General features: G+C 39.1%; 1 protein-coding gene across 1 annotated transcript in view; it reads right to left on the minus strand.

Annotated features, from left to right (window-relative positions):
* Positions 1-2,526: 2,526 nt before the first annotated feature.
* LOC143884969 (protein ARABIDILLO 1-like) overlaps positions 2,527-18,422 on the minus strand; it is a 28,463-nt gene continuing 12,567 nt past the window's right edge. Inside the window, exons 8-12 of the mRNA XM_077388869.1 lie at positions 14,722-14,785; positions 6,017-6,192; positions 4,859-5,080; positions 4,267-4,351; positions 2,527-3,144 (exon numbers count right to left, since the gene is read on the minus strand). Of these exons, the coding sequence (XP_077244984.1) occupies positions 2,968-3,144; positions 4,267-4,351; positions 4,859-5,080; positions 6,017-6,192; positions 14,722-14,785 (724 nt within the window). The 3' untranslated portion in view covers positions 2,527-2,967. The remainder of the gene's footprint in view (positions 3,145-4,266; positions 4,352-4,858; positions 5,081-6,016; positions 6,193-14,721; positions 14,786-18,422) is intronic.

The following is an 18,422-nucleotide window of genomic DNA, read 5'->3' on the forward strand; positions in this document are numbered from 1 at the left end:
TTGAAGCCGTACTCCGGACTCCCAACTCCGGACTCCGAACTGCGAACTCCGGACTGAATATAATGTATTCTGCAAAGCGCCAGGAGCCAGTCCGGTTGAAGCCGTACTCCGGACTCCGAACTCCGGACTCTGAACTGCGAACTCCGGACTGAATATAATGTATTCTGCAAAGCGCCAGGAGCCAGTCCGGTTGAAGCCGTACTCCGGACTCCGAACTCCGGACTCCGAACTGCGAACTCCGGACTGGATATGATGTATTCTGTAAAGTGCCAGGAGCCAGTCCGGTTGAAGCCGTACTCCGGACTCCGAACTCCGAACTTCGAACTGCGAACTCCGGACTGGATATAATGTATTCTGTAATGCGCCAGGAGCCAGTCCGGTTGAAGCCGTACTCCGAACTGCGAACTCTGGACCCCGGACTGCGATCTCCGGACTCCGCACTGCGAACTCCGGACCCCGGATTGTGGACTCTGTACTCCACACTAAATTCTCCGATTCACCTCTGAACAACATCTGCCCATCCAGAAAAACGATCGTCACACTTTCCCAAGTCCCTCAATGACTTGGAAAACTGGGGGGCAACTGATGGGGTGTGAAAACACCAGCCTCTCACAGGCTGCCACCTGTCCCAGAGTAGGTGAGATCCAGCCTCTCACAGGCTGCCACCTGTCCCAGAGTAGGTGAGATCCAGCCTCTCACAGGCTGCCACCTGTCCCAGAGTAGGTGAGATCCAGCCTCTCACAGGCCGCCACCTGTCCAGGACACCTCACCCGTTTTTCCCTATAAATAGGGAAACGGGGCTCAGACAAACGGGTAATACGAAAAACCCTCTTCTCCCTAAAAACTCTGACATTTCCCTTCACTCCTGCTCATACTGACTTGAGTGTCGAAGGGCCTGTCCGGAGTAAAACCCGGTCCGGTCTTCTGACCTCACTTGCCTTGTGTAGGACTCAGCCACTCCATCGCTACTCACTCACTCTGGTTCACCAGGACTCAGCTCCTCTGGTCATCCTAGCTCAGCTCTTACGTCACTGCTGTACCTGTTACCGATTTTAGGTCTAACAGAAATTAAGATCGAACGGTGAACAAGCCTGCTATGTCAGGTGAAAGGAGAACAATAGTGCGCTTGTAGAAGAGAGAGGAACTGGGTGAAGCTATCAATTTCTTGGTCCTTTATATTTCTTGTCAACCTGATGACCCAGTCTATACCCTTGAATCTTTTCTCTATGTAATCCATCACTCGTGCACCCCATCCACCACTAGCCTGAGTAAGTCTATTCCTTTAATGAAACTTTTTCTTCCTCAGCCTTTAAAACAAGCAAGCTTAGGGCTTCCCCAACCATTATGAATAAATACAGCAACATAGGACACCCTGTCTCGTGCCTCTAGAGCTCTTGAAAAAACCCACCGGCGATCCATTAATTAAAATGGAGAAAGATGCCGTAGACAAGCTTTCACTTAATCCAAGACCTCCACTGCACTCTGAAGCCCATTTTTCTCTTAATGAAGTCTAGGAAGGTCCAATCGACATGGTCATAAGCCTTCTCTATGTCAATTTTAGCTGTGATTCCACTTTCCCCACTTCTCATCCTTGTGTTTATAATTTCATTGGCAATAAGGATTCCATCCAAAATTTGTCTCCCTCTAACAAACGCACCTTGGTACTTTGAGATTACATCATCTATGGCCAACTTGATTCTCCTTGCTAGTATTTTGGCAGGAATCTTATAGATGTTATGCACGAGACTAACTGGTTTGAAATCATTAATTCCCATAGCGCCATCCTTTTTGGGATAAGAGAAATAAATGTGGTATTTAATTCCTTCCCCAACTTACTCCTCACATGAAATTCTACAAGAAATGCCAAAACATCAACTTTGAGCAAGTCCCAATATCTTTGATAGAAAGCAATGGGGAATCAGTCTGGACTCGGTGCTTTGTCTTTTGCCATAGAAAAAACGGCTAAACGTGCTTCCTCTTCCAAGAACTGTCTCTCCAACAACACAGCTTGTTCTTCCCTTAGCCTCTTGAAGGGTAATCCCTCTAGAGAAGGTCTCCAGTCTGTCTCCTGAGAGTACAATGAGGAGAAAAATTGCACGATCGTCTCCTTGATCAGTCCCCCGTCTTTTATTATCTCCCACGCAACCGCTATGCAATTTATGGCATTTATACTTCTCCTCGAACCAGCCATGATTATGGAAGAATTCTGCCAACTTTCTTTACACAAGAGAAAATATAACTTGAACTTAACCATAATCATATAATTTCCCTCTTAATCATATCGTTTCCCAAGAACAAATTTTACGCCAAAAATATATTTCTTGCAATCCAAAAAGGGCCTCAATTTTAAAAAAAAATGGATGGGAAGTGTTACATTGGCCTCCCATTCTTTCCCGTTTATTTCATTTTTATTAATATCATTCTCTACCATTCTTTGAAAAAAAGGCAACCTCCCTGATAATAGGAGATTATGAACAATTAGCAGAATAAATCCAAGGGGTAACCATACTAGATGACGCAGGCACAAAGTCTAAAATAAGATAATGATATAATTATAATAAACACACAATGTAACAATGAATAGAGAAGTGCAAAACTGATGGATACTGGTCTCTCTCAACACCCAGTACCTACTTGTAGCAAATAGATAGAAAAAAAAATGAAAAATTACACTCATATTTCACCATAAAAAAACAAACCAAACCACCTTAGATACCTAAATGGAGAAAATGAGGAAAAAGAAAACCCAAATCCTCTTCTTTCCAAATTCCCCAAGAACCCAAGTCACAGATCAAACAGAAAGGGTTCCGTGTGGAAAACCCAGGTCAGAATTGAAGACACGGTAGGTTTTAGGTCCTCAAGGTGCTCAGTCGGTTGGGGGATCAGAACATATTTTATGCTGATTTGGGGTTGAAAGTTGAGGGAATTTGAGACGAACCTATATTACTGTTTTGAGGTTGCTTAGCACTAAAGCAAAGCTTCAACTTGGTGGTGCTCAAGGTTCCTCAGAACTATCTTTGCAAAGATTTTGGCTTCAATGGGGGCTGTTGCTGCGGCGGCAGCGGCACGTAGGATCCGTGCAGCTCCAGCTTTTTGCAACAGGCTCGCATGGTGCATTGCATGCCTGCCGCCGGGGATTGTGAACTGCAATTATAAGAAAACAGTGGTTATGGACTTGTGATTAGTAAAAGTTCAATATCATCTCCAAAAGGAAAAGAGTTGAATTTCTTGATGGATGGATCTGAATTTAGAAAGATTTCTAAGAAGAGAACTCATGGTGACTCAACAACACTCAATGGCTAGATAATTGACATAATCAGGTCCTAAAAAAGGTCCAAGAACCCTATTGGTATGCACGGAGATGTTCTGAGTTGAATCATTTTTAGTCTGGGTCAGAATATGGAGTCGAACCCTGACTTTCTAAAAAATCAAATCACTTCACTTGAATCAACGATTATTTGTAGTAACTACAAGTTTTCCACCAAGCGAAAATTGTAGTGAACTATACAGGCCAGAATTTGTAAGCATTAATGGAGTCAAAATAAGGTGACAATGGGTTCTATAAATTCATTAAAACCCTTACGAATACTAAAAATAAAGCAAACCCACTCTCCTCTTTCTACAAAGGTCAATTAAATTCAATTCCGTAACATTATTAACATAAAGAGGATGTGTTGACCTCCCTTCCCCTCCCTCCAACTTTCCCTGTGAGCAAGGATAAGAGGACTTCCATCTTTTGAGAATTTTAAAAATAAGAGGAAAAGCACATTTCACATCTTATTCGTTGCAATATCAACACTATTTTTAATTTTGATATCATCATAAGTAATTCTACACATGCAGAATGGAAAAAATTTATCTCCATTAACAATAAAAACTGCTTAAAAGCAGGGGTAAGGCTGCGTACATCTAGCCCTCCCCAGACCCCGCAGTGGCGGGAGCCTCGTGCACTGGGCCACCCTTTTCTAACAATAAAAACTGCTTAAAGAAAAGTAGCAGCAGTCGTAGTAGTGTGTGTGTGTGTGTGTGTGTGTGTGTGTGGAGAGAGAGAGAGAGAGAGAGAGAGAGAGAGAGAGAGAGAGAGAGAGAGAGGTGCCCCACCATTTAAATTAAATGAATAAGACAAATTCAGCTATGAGGTGGATCTTCTCTCTTGAAAAAGGACCGCGAAATGGCCTTATGCGGAACTGCCTAAACACACGCACACACACACACACACACACACACACATATATGAGAGTAGATTGAATGAGCACACCACATTACCTGGAGAAGAGCAAAAGCAGCACATGCCCTAAGAGTAGAAGAAGAATTCCGAAGCATGGCAACAAATCTGCCAATCTCAGCTCCACTGCAGAAAATCATAACATAGATTAAGTTGGCAAGCATTATAAAAAAAGAACATCATGTAGGATTCAGATGTGTGCAACTAATCAGGATCTGATAATATGTGTGAACATAGCTTAATGAAGAAAGTATGGTCAAATCAGTTATAAAAGCTGAATCACAAAATTAAAAATAAATTTCAAAACTGTCAAAAGAAACTGAAAATCAGTATTCCTCTACCATAATTACAACTAAATGCAGATAATTTCAACAATAGAAATCATATAGACAGTAGTGCACCCTACCATAACAAAAAATGTGCACCTTCAAATAAATAAACAATGTCAAAATAAATCATAGTTGCTCGCCCCTCATAAATAAAGGTGCATATGATAGACATGAAAACTGAACAATCAATCACAGAACTACAAGTAGATAACCTGCATCCATAGGGATTAGTCCCACCCTAAAATGAGGTGGGGATACCCTATGTCATCACAAAAAAAAAAAGGAAAAAAGAAAAAAAGATAACCTGCATCTCAGATGTCCGGCTTCTTGTATACGTGCTGCTTCCGCTACGTGTGCCAATGATGTGGGAGCTGAAGATGCAGCCGCTGCCAAGAACGTTTGCGGATCTGAAAATGTCAACACAAATTCTTCGATATGCTTCAATGCCATCCTTCTAGCACTATCTAAGCTTACACTCTTTGATATGCCTTCGGACGATGGCCCCACCAATGCAACCTCATCCATTCTGTAAAACATATACACGAGACTTAAACTACTGTCCTAAAATATAAAAGCAACCACAAAGAAGAGGGGTTCCCTCGATAATTTATGAGTTTTTCAATTGATATCCATCATTACAATTCATATAAGATGGGCCTACTAACATTTCTAGTTGTTGAGATGTCATCACATAAGATGTTGTGAATTGGAAAGTGGCATGTCACTTTCTCTACGCATCAAAATCATGTAGTCTAGGTGGACTTATATTTTTACACAGTTTGAGAACATAAGCTGTCAGAACTCAGAATTATAACTTCATAATCCTGACTTGGGACTCAAAGAATTCAAATTCTAGTCTATGCAATTAAAAGAAACTGAATTTTAGGATGTTTCTTGTTATGCAATCACCACCTGGCGTAGTAAGCAACAGAACATATAAATGTTAATACACTACTATTTAAATACCATTGGTTCAAAATTGAAGCAAGGCATCACAGTCGACCCACATAGACAATAAACTCCTATGCTTTCAATGTTGGGAAATATCCTCATGTCAAGGTGCAAAGTTTTCCCAAAAGGGAACTTTCTACTTCTGCAAGGGTCGGGTCTTTGAACCCAGGAATATCTTCAATATTAAATTATACATTTAAAAAGGAGGAAAAGATTTAGATGGAACTTTTAGAGATGCCATCTTTCAAAAAAAAAAAAAAAAACAGAAATTTTTTTTTTAGCAATGCCCCGGAATAACAAAGTTGAGCACCTAGCTGAGGGTGATATCCTATAATGTTACCGTTGTTTAAATAGGTTGAATTAACAATGATAACTTGTCAATAAGAGAGATCATCCATAAATGAAGCAAATGACAGGTAATAAATAGTGCAAGGTGAATGCTTTAAACCATTCAAAAAAAAAAAAAGGTGAATGCTTTAATAAATCGGTAATAAAAACATGACAGTTGTACCTCCCATCAAACATGTAAGCCAAGGTCAACGCAGCCATAAAGCGAGCCATTTTTGATACGGAGGAAGAACAAAGATGTACCAGGGCTGGAACTCCCCCTTCTTCAACTATACGGAGAGCATTACCCGGATTAAAAGCAAGATTCCAAAGGGCTCCTGCGGCAGTCTCGTGGACATCCTGTAAAATTCCAAGTATGATATATAATTTGTTTTTCCATTCTGTACAGATAAACCAGGAAAGAGAAAGATAGATGGGCATATAATACATAGTTTGTGTTTCCATTCTAAACAGATAAACCAGGAAAGAGAAAGGTAGATGGGCACCAACAAAGTATGATAGGTATCTACTAGTACTAATTGGTACTATGTGCATACAAACCTACAAACCTACAGTGTGTTATTTCAAGTCATACAGTGACTATTTGTGAACTTTAATTTTTCAAAGCGATACAAACTTATTAAAAGAAAAACACAGCAGAGTACAAGATGAGCACAACCTACAATACACCTCTATCAGCCCCCTCTTTGGCAAAAGGGCACCTGCAGTATCATTAGCATCCTTTAAAACATGGAAACATAAAACATAAAAAACTTTAAATGTGCCAAATACCTCATCAAGCATGAGAGCCAAACTCCAACAACAATTACTCCATCGTAACACCCAACCAATCAATCATATTCATAGAATCACCTTCAACCTATGTTGCATCAGTACGGGTATGAGTGTCGGAATGGGACACAGGTATCGAGTGTCGGATTCGGCAAACCTCAAAAAGAAAGATTCGTGGATTCACCAAAATATTTTAATCAGTTCTCAAATTTTTAAGTTTTTTGCATAATAATATAGTTATAAATTATAACAAGTACTATATCGTAATGGTTAATAAGTTAAATAAATATTTTGTTTTATTTCCATATAAACTAACTATCAGGAATTCTCTGGCCGGTGGTTTAGCTAAGGTTGGAGTTCGTCTTGGTGACATGGACGTGGTTATTGTCGATGCGGCCGTAGTACCGGCTTAGCGTTTCCTTTTTTTTCCTTGTAACTTCCTGTTTTCAGGTTGGGGACATGTATGGTGAGGGGACATCTTGTTCCCTGTTTACATGTTTTTGTAATTATAGCTTTATGAATAAATTCGGTTACCTTTCAAAAAAATAATAATCAAAACATAGAGTAATTGTAAAGTTATAGTAGTATTCAGAAATACTTTTAATATTGTAAACTTATAGTAATTATTTTATTTAATATTTAGGAAATACTTTTAGGGGCTGTTTGGATACGCAGATTTTAGAATCCAGGTTTTTAGTGTGAAACCAGTGTACAAGAGGGTTCATGATCAAGCTGTTGAATGCTGTCCTGACAGCGTTTCTTGGATTTTAAGTGAGAAATTCAGGTTTTAAAAATCTCTCCTGCATCCTGAGATTTCTAAAACCTGGAAATATGAGAGGATCAGCTACTTTCTTGCTGACGGAAAGAAGGGCGAAAGTCAAAAACGACGGCGGTCCGCTTCTTCTCTTGTCTCTTAACTACAATTTTGAAGAAATCCCAGATTCTAAAATCCGCGTATCCAAATGGCCCCTTAATTTCCATCATTATATTATTCTACTCCATTACATTGTACTTCTTATGAATAGAAGCTTTTTTCTCACATTTTATGTTTCATTTGAAGCATATGGGTTGCGCACATTTTAATTTTAGAATGGACCTTACTGTTCCAGACATGCAAGACAACGCTTGATATTGTTAAACCATTATGGATGGTTGTATTATGACAGTTTTTAAGTGTGTATTTGTTCTTATTCCAGCATTTCCTCAAGCTACATCTTAAATTTTCATCATTTGCATGCATATTCATAAGCTTGTATGATTTTACAGGATTTCCAGCGAAATCAATAACCAAAATTGACATGCTTCCATTTTCGTGGCGACCAACATGCATTTCGAAATTCAGATTTATAACCTTGCCCTTAAGTCTACCCAAAGTGTTGATTTTTTAATGCAATGTCATCCAACAGAAGCTTTGCACCATAAGCAGGACCGGAGCCCTTCCAAATCCTAGCCCAATTCCACCATGGCTTGACTTTTTAAGAAAGGCAACAAATTCACTACAAAAGAATGCACAGAAACCAGCAAAGAAAAACCTAGAAAAAATTACAAATGGGGAAGAAATTGCCCCTCCATTAAAGTGTCCCTCGTAACATCGTCTTTAGCCAAAGAGTCAAAACCTCATTTGTTGCCCTCAGGGTGATTAAAAGATAGGTTGCCTCCCTTGCAAAAATGATGACTTCATTAATAATGAGCACCTCTACTCTCTTTTTCCTACCTCTGCTGTGCTCAAGCACCTCTACTCACTTTCTAAAGAAATCAAAGATGGTAATGCGTCTAAAGATCTCATTCCCAAGAACCTAAATCGGCATCTAAAACTATCTCCCATAATAATATTCTAACAGGTCTTTTGACACCTAACATCTGTTGATTTCTTTCCGTTCAAATGTTCCAAAAGATCTCACACAGAACTGCATCCATATAACAACATGGCTGGTTGGTAGATTGGGCCTCCACCAACTCGATAGGAGGACTTTGAGGGATAATGGAAGGACCCAAACAACCACAAAGAACTGCTCCCCATAACCTGCTAGCTAGTGGATAATGGAGAAAAATGTCCACTGCCTCCTCCTTTCAGTAGCAAAGAATACAACCTATTCGCTAAGCAGAACCCCTTGTTAAGAATATCAAGAGTATTGCCATTCTCTAGCACCTCTGCCCGTACGAAACATTGGATTCCGAAGGGATGGCTGACTTCCACATCATCTTCCAAAAAGCCTTCGGAACCCCTCTTTTCAAGAGAGTAGAAAAGAAGGGATTAACGCATCAATGAACCATTAAAAGCAACAGAGCTTCCAAAATCATTGTTGTTTGTCAGATCAACAAGAGTGGTTCGACAACTCTAGGGAACTAAAAAAGGATTATTAAGATTTTTTAATTAGTTGAACTTGTGATGAAATCCTTGTGACCAGGAGGAGACACACACCACTAGCAACAATTTGAAAAGCTGGAAGTGAGAAGCAGAGTTAAAATGTATGAATTTAAAGAAAAAGAAAAAAAATTTATTTGATGACAAATTTCATCAAATTTTGAATGTATGCTTTGAATATGGAGGACACATAGGCGAGTGGACTAGCTAGTCTTTTGGGCTGTCCTTTGGAGAAAGTCCCTTCTACGTATCTTGAGCTTCCTTTGGGGGTAGGGAGACCTCACTAGTCAGCATGGAATCCCATAGTGGAAAGTAGGGGTGTTCATTATTCGGATTTCACTGAATAACCGAACCGAACCGAACCGAATTGATTCGGTCGGTTCGGTTCGGTTTTTTGCTAATTCGGTTCGGTTTCGGTTTTTATTTTTGGTTAATTCGGTTATTCGGTTTCGGTTTTTATTTTTGGTTTATTTGGTTATTTGGTTTCGATTATCTTGGGGAAAAAATTCGGTTAACCGAATAACCAAAATTAACCAAAAATAAACATTATTTTTTTCAAAAAATGGTGTATGGGCACTCCGTAGGATGATCCAAACCGTCCATTTGATTGATCACAACTTCAATAGGTTGTGCCTAAAAAACCGTTTCAATAGATTGATCATAGCCCTCCGATCAAACCGTCCAAATAGATTTTTTTTTTCGTATTTTTCTATCACTATTCGGTTATAACCGAATAACCGAATTTTTAATCGGTTCGGTTTCGATTCGGTTTTCGAAAATTCGGTTTCCGAAATTTGATAACCGAAATTATTTCGGTTATCAAATTTCGATTATTTCGGTTCGGTTATAACCAATTGAACACCCCTAGTGGAAAGAATAGAAAAGAGACTAGATACCTGGAAGCGGAATCTGGTATCCATGGGTGGCAGGGTCACCCTCTTCAAGGCCGTTTTGGCAAACATTCCCATTTATCAATATCTTTGCTCGAGTGCCCTAGAAGTGTTACAAAAATGCATAGAGCAGATCCAAAGGAGATTCTTGTGCGGGGGGGGGGGGGATTCCCTTAGTTATTTGGAGAGATGTTTGCAAACCCTTAGAAGCATGAAGCGTGTGCGGGGGCGGGGAAGCGTGGGGTCTAGAAGAGTCTAGGTATGGGAGCGCCATGGGAGCATGTATGTAATATTTTCTGTATATATCTTTCAAAATTCAAGTACATCAAAAAATAATATTTTCTAACCATTTTCAAATGTATCTTTCAAATTTTAAGTACATTTAAAAGTAGTAATTTCTAACCATCTATATTTGCTTGCACTCGTTCCTCGTGCCTTCTAAAGATGCACAAGCCTTTGTGCTTGCTCCAATGAACTACTTTGAAGAGTTGGAGGAGTTCGATGTAAGGAAGTTGATGATGCTGGGATTTATAGAGTAATAGAAGCAGGCTTGGAGAGTCATAGGAGCGGTTCCGGTCTCTTTGGGGTCGCGCTCCCTGGAAGCTCCTTCCTAAGGAGCGCCGAATCGAGGTTCAAAAGTGGGAGCGACACCCCGAGGGAAGATTCCTGCTTCTAAGTGCAAACCTATCAAAGGAGGTGGATTGGACATAAGGAAAATAAAGGAAGTCAATTAAGGAAATGGTTATGGAGGTTTAGGGAAGAGCAATCATAGCTTTGGGCCAAGGTAATTGGTAGTAAATATGGAGCAGAGCCACATTATTGGAATTCTAAAGATTGGTTTAGTAAAAAGGGGTCACAATTTGGTGGGATATAAGGGAGATAAGCAATAGTTTTAACCAAGGTATTAGATATAGAGTTTACTCGGGTGCTAGACTTAGCTTTTGGCATGTCAGTTGGGTGTTCCCATCAGCCCCTGAAGGAGATTTTCCCGAATTTATTCGTTGCTGCTACTTGTAAGGATGCATTGGTAAAGAAGTGTTTTGAAAGACAAGGTGAAAAGGTAATTTCGAAACCGGCATTTAGAAGGAATTTTTTTGATAGGGAGATAGATTTAGTGGAAAGATTATTAGAAATGCTCGAAGGTTGCTACATCAGTTTGAAAGGAAGATTCAAGCTCCGCCAAGAGTTTGCACTTTCAGTTGGGCGGCTCTTCACAATCGGATCCAGATGATGGATTTCCTTAGAAGATGAAAGATGGTGATAGTTGATCATTGTGCTTTATGTATAGCGGCGGGAGAATCAGTGGACCACCTCTTTATCCACTGAAGTGTGGCTAGAGAGGCGTGGAGTGGCATTCTGTCTAGATTCGGAATCGCACGGGTTTTCCCATCTGCTTTGCAAGAGTTACTTGAAAACTGGTAATTGGTTCCTTGGAAGAAAAAGGGAAAAGTTATGTGGTCTCTTTCTCTTTTAGCAACTATGTGGGTCCTATAGAAAGAGAGAATGATAGGGTTTCTGAAAGTATATCCAAATCTCTTCACTTTCTATTCATCAAAGTCATTGCTTTAACCATATTTTGGGCTAAAACGATGCCTTTATTCCGGTTTGTTCCGGCTTACTCTTTATGGGAGGAGTGGAGGGGATTTGCTTCAGTACAGAGCATATGCATTCTATTGTACAACAGTGGCAGGCTCCCCCTCAAGGGATGTTGAAACTTAACTTTGATGGCTCTAGTATGGGCAATCCGGGTCGGCAAGTATCGGTGGAGTGTTAAGGGATTTCAGGAGTGAAGTCATATGAGCTTTCTTTGGACCTATTGGGGAAACAGATGTGACTGAAGCGGAAGTCAGAGCCGCCCATCGAGGGATTAGCTATTGCCAAAGGGACAACATGGATCGGTTGATAGTGGAAGGAGATTCAATTAATGTTATTAGATGGCAGGCTCCCCCTCAAGGGATGTTGAAACTTAACTTTGATGGCTCTAGTATGGGCAATCCGGGTCGGCAAGTATAGGTGGAGTGTTAAGGGATTTCAGGAGTGAAGTCATATGGGCTTTCTCTGGACCTATTGGGGAAACAGATGCGAGTGAAGCGGAAGTCAAAGCCGCCCATCGAGGGATTAGCTATTGCCAAAGGGACAACATGGATCGGTTGATAGTGGAAGGAGATTCAATTAATGTTATTAGATGGCTTAGAAGTTCTTCAGTTCCTCCTTGGAGGTTCGCACAACTCTTTGACGAGATCTGTGATAGATTGATTGAATGGTGTCTCATTATCTTTTGCACATGTAAGAAGATCGGCAAATGGGATTGCCGATAGATTAGCTAGGGAAGGAGTAAATAAACATAGTCTAGAGCTTTTTGATTTCCTTCCTCCATAAGTGGGTTATAACTTTTCTTTTTAGTTTTGCCCTATATTTTCATTTTTGGGCTGTACTTTTGGGGTGCACTTACTTAGTCACCCAAAACAAAAAAAAGTTTCTTTGATGACAAAGGCATGATTCTACGGAAGATCGGAATGTTCATGGTGCTATAAAACATTAAATGAGAGAAATGGCTGGAATTTTAAGATTAACAGCTCCACTCCATGGCGGATGACATGTGAGATTAAGCTTTCCATCATCCATTGGGTTATTTCTAGCAAAGACTTTGGGGAGTTTTTATTAGTGTTGTATTGTATAAACGGAAGGATAAATTTGAGGGAAAATGGTCTCCTCCACATTCCTTAAATTTTGGTGATAGCTCAAGGAGCAATCTAGGCCCCGCCTACATTCATGGAGACCTTAGGAATGAGATGGGAGAGGTCATTAGAACTTATTTTGGACCTACTAGAAAATCAGCTCCAATGAAGCCGAGGTAGTGAGCTCCTAGCATGACTTTGTATCTCTATGGAGGAGCTATCCAAATCTCTTTGTTGGAAGGCGATTCCACCGTAGTTATCACTTCGGCATCTAAACATACAGCAAGTGGAGGTGGGTGAAGATTGGCATTTGGCAAATTTCATGTTGGAAATCCAAGATTTGAATGAAGTTTTATGTCATTCATATGTGCACATCTCTCAAAGTGCCAAGGATGCCAGCAAGAGGAATTGATGGGCATGTGCTTCCCCTTGAGTAGAAGATTGGGCCTTGCTCTCCTTTTCCTCTTTGTTTATTCTTATCTTTTCGCCATTTGTTTGTTTGTTTCATAGGGGACATCTCAGCACCTTCCCTTTTTTTTTGAATGGTATCTCAGCACCTTCCCTTGTATTTCTGTTCTCTTTTTGCAATAAAAGTTTTATGTTATCTTATAACTTACTAATAGGGCTAATTCACTGCCGCCAGAATCTATTTTAGAAAGTCTTGAAAAGAAAAGTCACAGAGTCTGCTTTTTCCTCTAAGCACCATTCTATTATTTATGCTAAGCAATAAGCCATATTTCTTGAGGCACCCCCTACTCATTTTTTCCATTTTTACATATCTTTTTTCAAACGTGATGGAAGGCATTTACATAAGGGAGATGATATTTTCACCCCGCCCCCCTGCATTACGTGTACACCCCCCTTATAACCTGATTTGACGTGAAAAGTGGGCAACTTTATGTCAAATCACGTTATAAGGGGGGGTGTGCAAGTACTGCAGGGGGGGTGAAAATATCATCACCCTTATATAAATGTATCATTTGCTGAAAGTGAATCCTTTCGAATACTTTCCCCAAACAAACTTACGATAGTTTAAGACATTGTGAGTGTTAAAAAATAATTGAATAAAATCATTCAAAAATATATAAAAAATGAATAAAATATTCAAATGTTTTAATTTCTTTCAATTTTTGAAGAAATAAACAAACAATTTCTAAAGATCTAAACTCTGATTTTTGATGCCGACAAGTGTCAACACGTATCAACTCTCCTTTCGACACTTGTAAGTGCACTGCTAGAACTGTCAGACTCAATGTAGGCGCATCGAGATGTTATTGTACCGTGTCAAGTGAAAGGCTACTTATTAGTGAATATTGTGTTTACCTCCCCAGTCCCCTCTTATCATCGACTGTTATTTTATTATCAACTCTTCTTTAACTAATATTTGTTTGTTATCCCTACTCTCCTAAACTTAAAACTAAACAAACATCCATCCAATAATTTTTTTCTATTTGTTGTATCCTATTGGTCTCTCTTTCTCGATGCATATTGGAGACTGAAGATGATTGGATTAGATTGATGAAAGCCCTGCTATTTGATTGTCTCATGTTTCTTTGAAAATTATAGTTGCTGAATCCTAAGATTTATTAGTTTGCTAAATGAATACCATATTTATTTTATGCAAATTATTGATGAAAGCACTGCTATTTGATTGTACCTGTTTCTAGATTTTTATGGGGTTCCCATAACAGACACCTCGTATACGTGTCGACACTCGACACACGAATCCATGTCCACAGATCATAGGATCTAAATCAGTTAACCGGGTTTCTTCAAATGCTCATCAAACTGGAAAAAATCTATGAGTTGTCACATGTTCACATGTTCAACATCTCTCGCCAAAATGTAACACTTCTATTTAAGTAAGAGGGAAAAATTCTATGAGAGTTGTCATATGTTGAACATCTCTCACCAAACTTTTAGGGCACCAAATGCCAACTGATAAATCAAACTGACATAATGCTTATCCATTAAATGTCACAGGATCAACGAAGATACTCCAACAGAAAATGAAAAAAGTTCTGGCATTAAAAAAAATGGAAAAAGTCCCATTTGATTGCTTATACAATAAATATTTAGGCCGCACAGTTTGAGTCATTAATAAACATAGAAAAGGAAAATAAAGTTCTCAGGGACATTATATCAACCAAAATGAAATACATACTTCAGCATCTGAGCACGCCAGAGCAATAAGTGGTGCAACACCTCCTTCTCGTCCAATAGCAATGCTAAAAGAAAAAAATAGATTGTATTAATCATTAAAGATCATATGAAACAAGCACAACTTTTTCTGCCAAAAGTCTAATTATATTTCCTTAACAAAAGCATCGCAGCGTGATAGATTGTGACAAAATAACATAGAAAAGGAAGCGACAGAAATTCGATAAAAGATAACTCTTACAGTTGAATGCCAAAGGGTAAAGAATGATATCATCCAGGTCAGGTGTACTACAAAAAACTGTAAACTGCATGTATATGTGTGTTTTTGACATTTGTATGTGTGTGTGTGTGTGTGTGTGTGTGTGTGTGTGTGTGAGAGAGAGAGAGAGAGAGAGAGAGAGAGAGAGAGAGAGAGAGAGTATCAGCTTTGCCTCATTAAAAAAGGCCAAATTTCAAAAACAGCCCACTTCAGCCATTCATGGAAGATGGGTTGTTCAGCTTTACTTCATTGATATATACCAACACCAAACATTTTGAAAAAATGGCCAAATTTCAAAAAAGGCCCCACTTCAGTCATTCACAGGGAGATCCTGAAATGGTCCCCCATCCCTTCTTCTCAGAAGAGAATGATGAAACCTATGAGGCTATGACAAAACAAGGGGGTACTGCCATATATCATGTCAAGCAGATCCCATCACTTACCCAACGAGTTTGGCAAGAGGACTCATTAATGCTTACTTTGACATCTGAGCATGCCAACACAACAAGATTTGCCAGTGTTTTCAAAAGGCATCTAAGACATACGCCTCAAGGTGCACCTCTAAGCGACGCGGTCCAAAAATGCCACGAGGCTTAAAAATACTTTTTCTTGCGAGGTGTGAGCCTCAAGGGGTTTAGTCATTCTGAGGTAAAAGACGTATGCCTCTGACAAAAGGTATACACCTTTCGGGTAAGCACAGAAAACCATGATTTTCATGCCTCGAGCCACCCAATTTTTTATTTTGTTTTTTTTTAGTCTACCCAATTTTATTTTATTCACTTTATTTTTGTTTTTCCTTTCCTAATCACTTGTTATTATTAATACGTAAGTTAGATTAAGTATGGTCTAGTAAGACGAATTTGAAGAAAGAAGGGTTTTTAAAAGATTTATTAGAGTTTTGGTGTTTTAGGAACTTTTTCTATACTATGTTTTCGAGTGGTTTTCGTTCATCAAAATGAAGCTTGCAGCGGCGGAGTAGTTTGTAACTGTGCACTCCTTAACTTGGTGAGTAGAAATCCTTATTATTTTAGCTGTTTTCATTTATACATCTATTTAAAGATATCCTTCTCAAATATTTGAGGCTTTTGGAATGCATCTGATCTTATTGATATAAACATGGGTGATAAGAAAATTTGCATGGAGAAATGCAAATTAAATCGAGGGGGAAAGAGGATATATTAAATGTCTATTTTGCGATCAGACGTGCACGAGGGTATTAGCCGCCTACAAAATCATTTGGCGGAGACACATAACGGGACACATAACGGAATAAAACTATGTACCAAGTGCCCACTGGAAGTTATTCATGAATGTAAAAAGACAAAAAAAACTAAAAGTGAAAATGAAAGAAGAAATGAACTTATAGTAGATATTTTAAGGGATTTAAGGAGTGACAACCCAAGGGGTGATGGAACTCCAATCAGTGGGATTCCAAGTAGAAGTGGTGCTTCTCAACTAAGGTTACTTGGAACGCGGTTCGTTCCGGTACGCGGTACGATGGGGGTAGGCTAATTTGGTTCGCTAAATGGGGTCGCGGGTTGGTTCGGAGCACTAATCCGAGTCACTCTGATGCTCTCTCCCCCTCTCTCTAGTTTAATGTTATACCAAGAAATGCTAAAGCATTGTTAGGCCTAATCTTAAATATGATAGTCAAGTATGCTACTGACAGTTTTTGGGAAAGGTAATCACATTTGAACACTATTTTAAAAAGAGATTAAAACTTGTAGTGCCAATATCAGTTTTTGGAAAGGTAATAACATTCGACATCTGCTTAAAAAAGATGTTAAAACTTGTAGCGAATATCAGTAGGATTGTGGTCGGATTTTTTTTAGGGTTCTTAAGTGGCCACATGCATTCCACAGTTTCCCTTTTCCCTCATCTCATATGCCATTTACAAACCCCCTCTCTCTTCAAAAGTAAGGAAGGAGGTTTTATAATAATGTACATGGATTGTATTTCGATTGGCGATCTTCAGTAGAAGTTTATGTAGGGACGACATCTATTTCAGGTTAGTCTCTTCACTTCTCACTTTCTTCTTTTTTTTCAGCCTCCAATGATGTATGATTAGATTAAATCCGGGAAGGAGAGTTGTTTTTTTTTTTTTTCCGTTCTTTCCTCCTTCTTCCCTCCCTCTCTCTTTGCATCTCTCCCTTTCGTGTGGGTCGCACAGGTCGCCAAAAATAGCGACCCGGGTTCAGAGGGCGATCTCGGTAACCTTGTTCTCAATCACCTAGGTAGAGCGTCTCATTGATTTCTTTGTCATTGTTGAGACTAGATAAACTACCATAAACTCTAAGTGAAAGTAGGAAGAAATGATGTAGGACGATCGAAGAAAGGACTAATACTTCGTGCTCATACCAAAGAAGGACGGATCTATGAAAGGGGCATTAGGGGTAAACAAAATGTGTGAAAATTAGGATTTTGGATCCTAAAATGTGGATTAGATTGAAAAAAATATTTCTATTAAGACTTTAGAATGATGCAGACGTATATTTATTGGAAATGTGTAAACATATGCTAAGAAAGTACAAGCAAGGTGTTAGGCTAAGGCCACATGATTTAAGATGAGAAAGGAGTAAAGCAAGAAGAAAAATTAGGGTTTTGAGGTTTGCGGAAATTGAAAGGAATATTTCTGGTTTTCGGGCAGATTGTTTTTGTAGAGGAACCCAAGAAAAGAAGAGAGAAAATATAAGAAATATAGATTACAAGTAACAAAGAAGCAAGATACTTATCTCAAGGCATCCACCAAGAGTTTTCTTTAGTATCTCACCAAAGAAGATTATGGTAGAATCATACTAGCAAATCCCGAGGCTACGCACCAAGAGAACCCAAGGCATCACACAAGGAGGTCAAAGCATCACCCTGAAGAATAGACATCACATCCACACGAGAGAGAGAAAAACTTTAAATATTTATTCAATCATCTATTGATCCATACATCCATCATCAATGGTGCTAAGGCTTACAATATGTATAAGAAAAGGAAGAGAACTAGAAAGTTCTAAAACTCAAAACAAAACCCCACACTTTTGAACTAAAACACTCTCTGATAACTTAAAGACTTTCTCTCTGCTAAAAAAATTCGTAATACATATGTGAGGTAAAACATTCATAACTCAAAATTTAAGCGATTTTGATGGGAAAAGACTACTACCCCGATGACTTGAAAATATTTAAATAACATTCTAAAAACTAAATAAACTCTCTTAACAATAATGATGGGCCCCATCTTCTCAACTCATTGATTCTTCATGGCATCTTGGATTGTCATCAATCATACACCCTCACTTTAGAGGATTCTACCTTGTTGAGTATAATTGTCAACTTCACTGGCAGGAGTTCGTCATCTTTGATCTCCACATGCGTCGGATAAGAATGTTCTTTCTAACACACAAAGTATTTCCATCGTAGTATGTCAAACTATCATATCCTGAGCACAATCAGCA

The sequence above is a fragment of the Tasmannia lanceolata genome, unplaced genomic scaffold, assembly GCF_043159265.1.
Source record: "Tasmannia lanceolata isolate RefF3 unplaced genomic scaffold, GAP_Taslan_0.1 ptg000008l, whole genome shotgun sequence".
Taxonomy (NCBI): domain Eukaryota; kingdom Viridiplantae; phylum Streptophyta; class Magnoliopsida; order Canellales; family Winteraceae; genus Tasmannia; species Tasmannia lanceolata.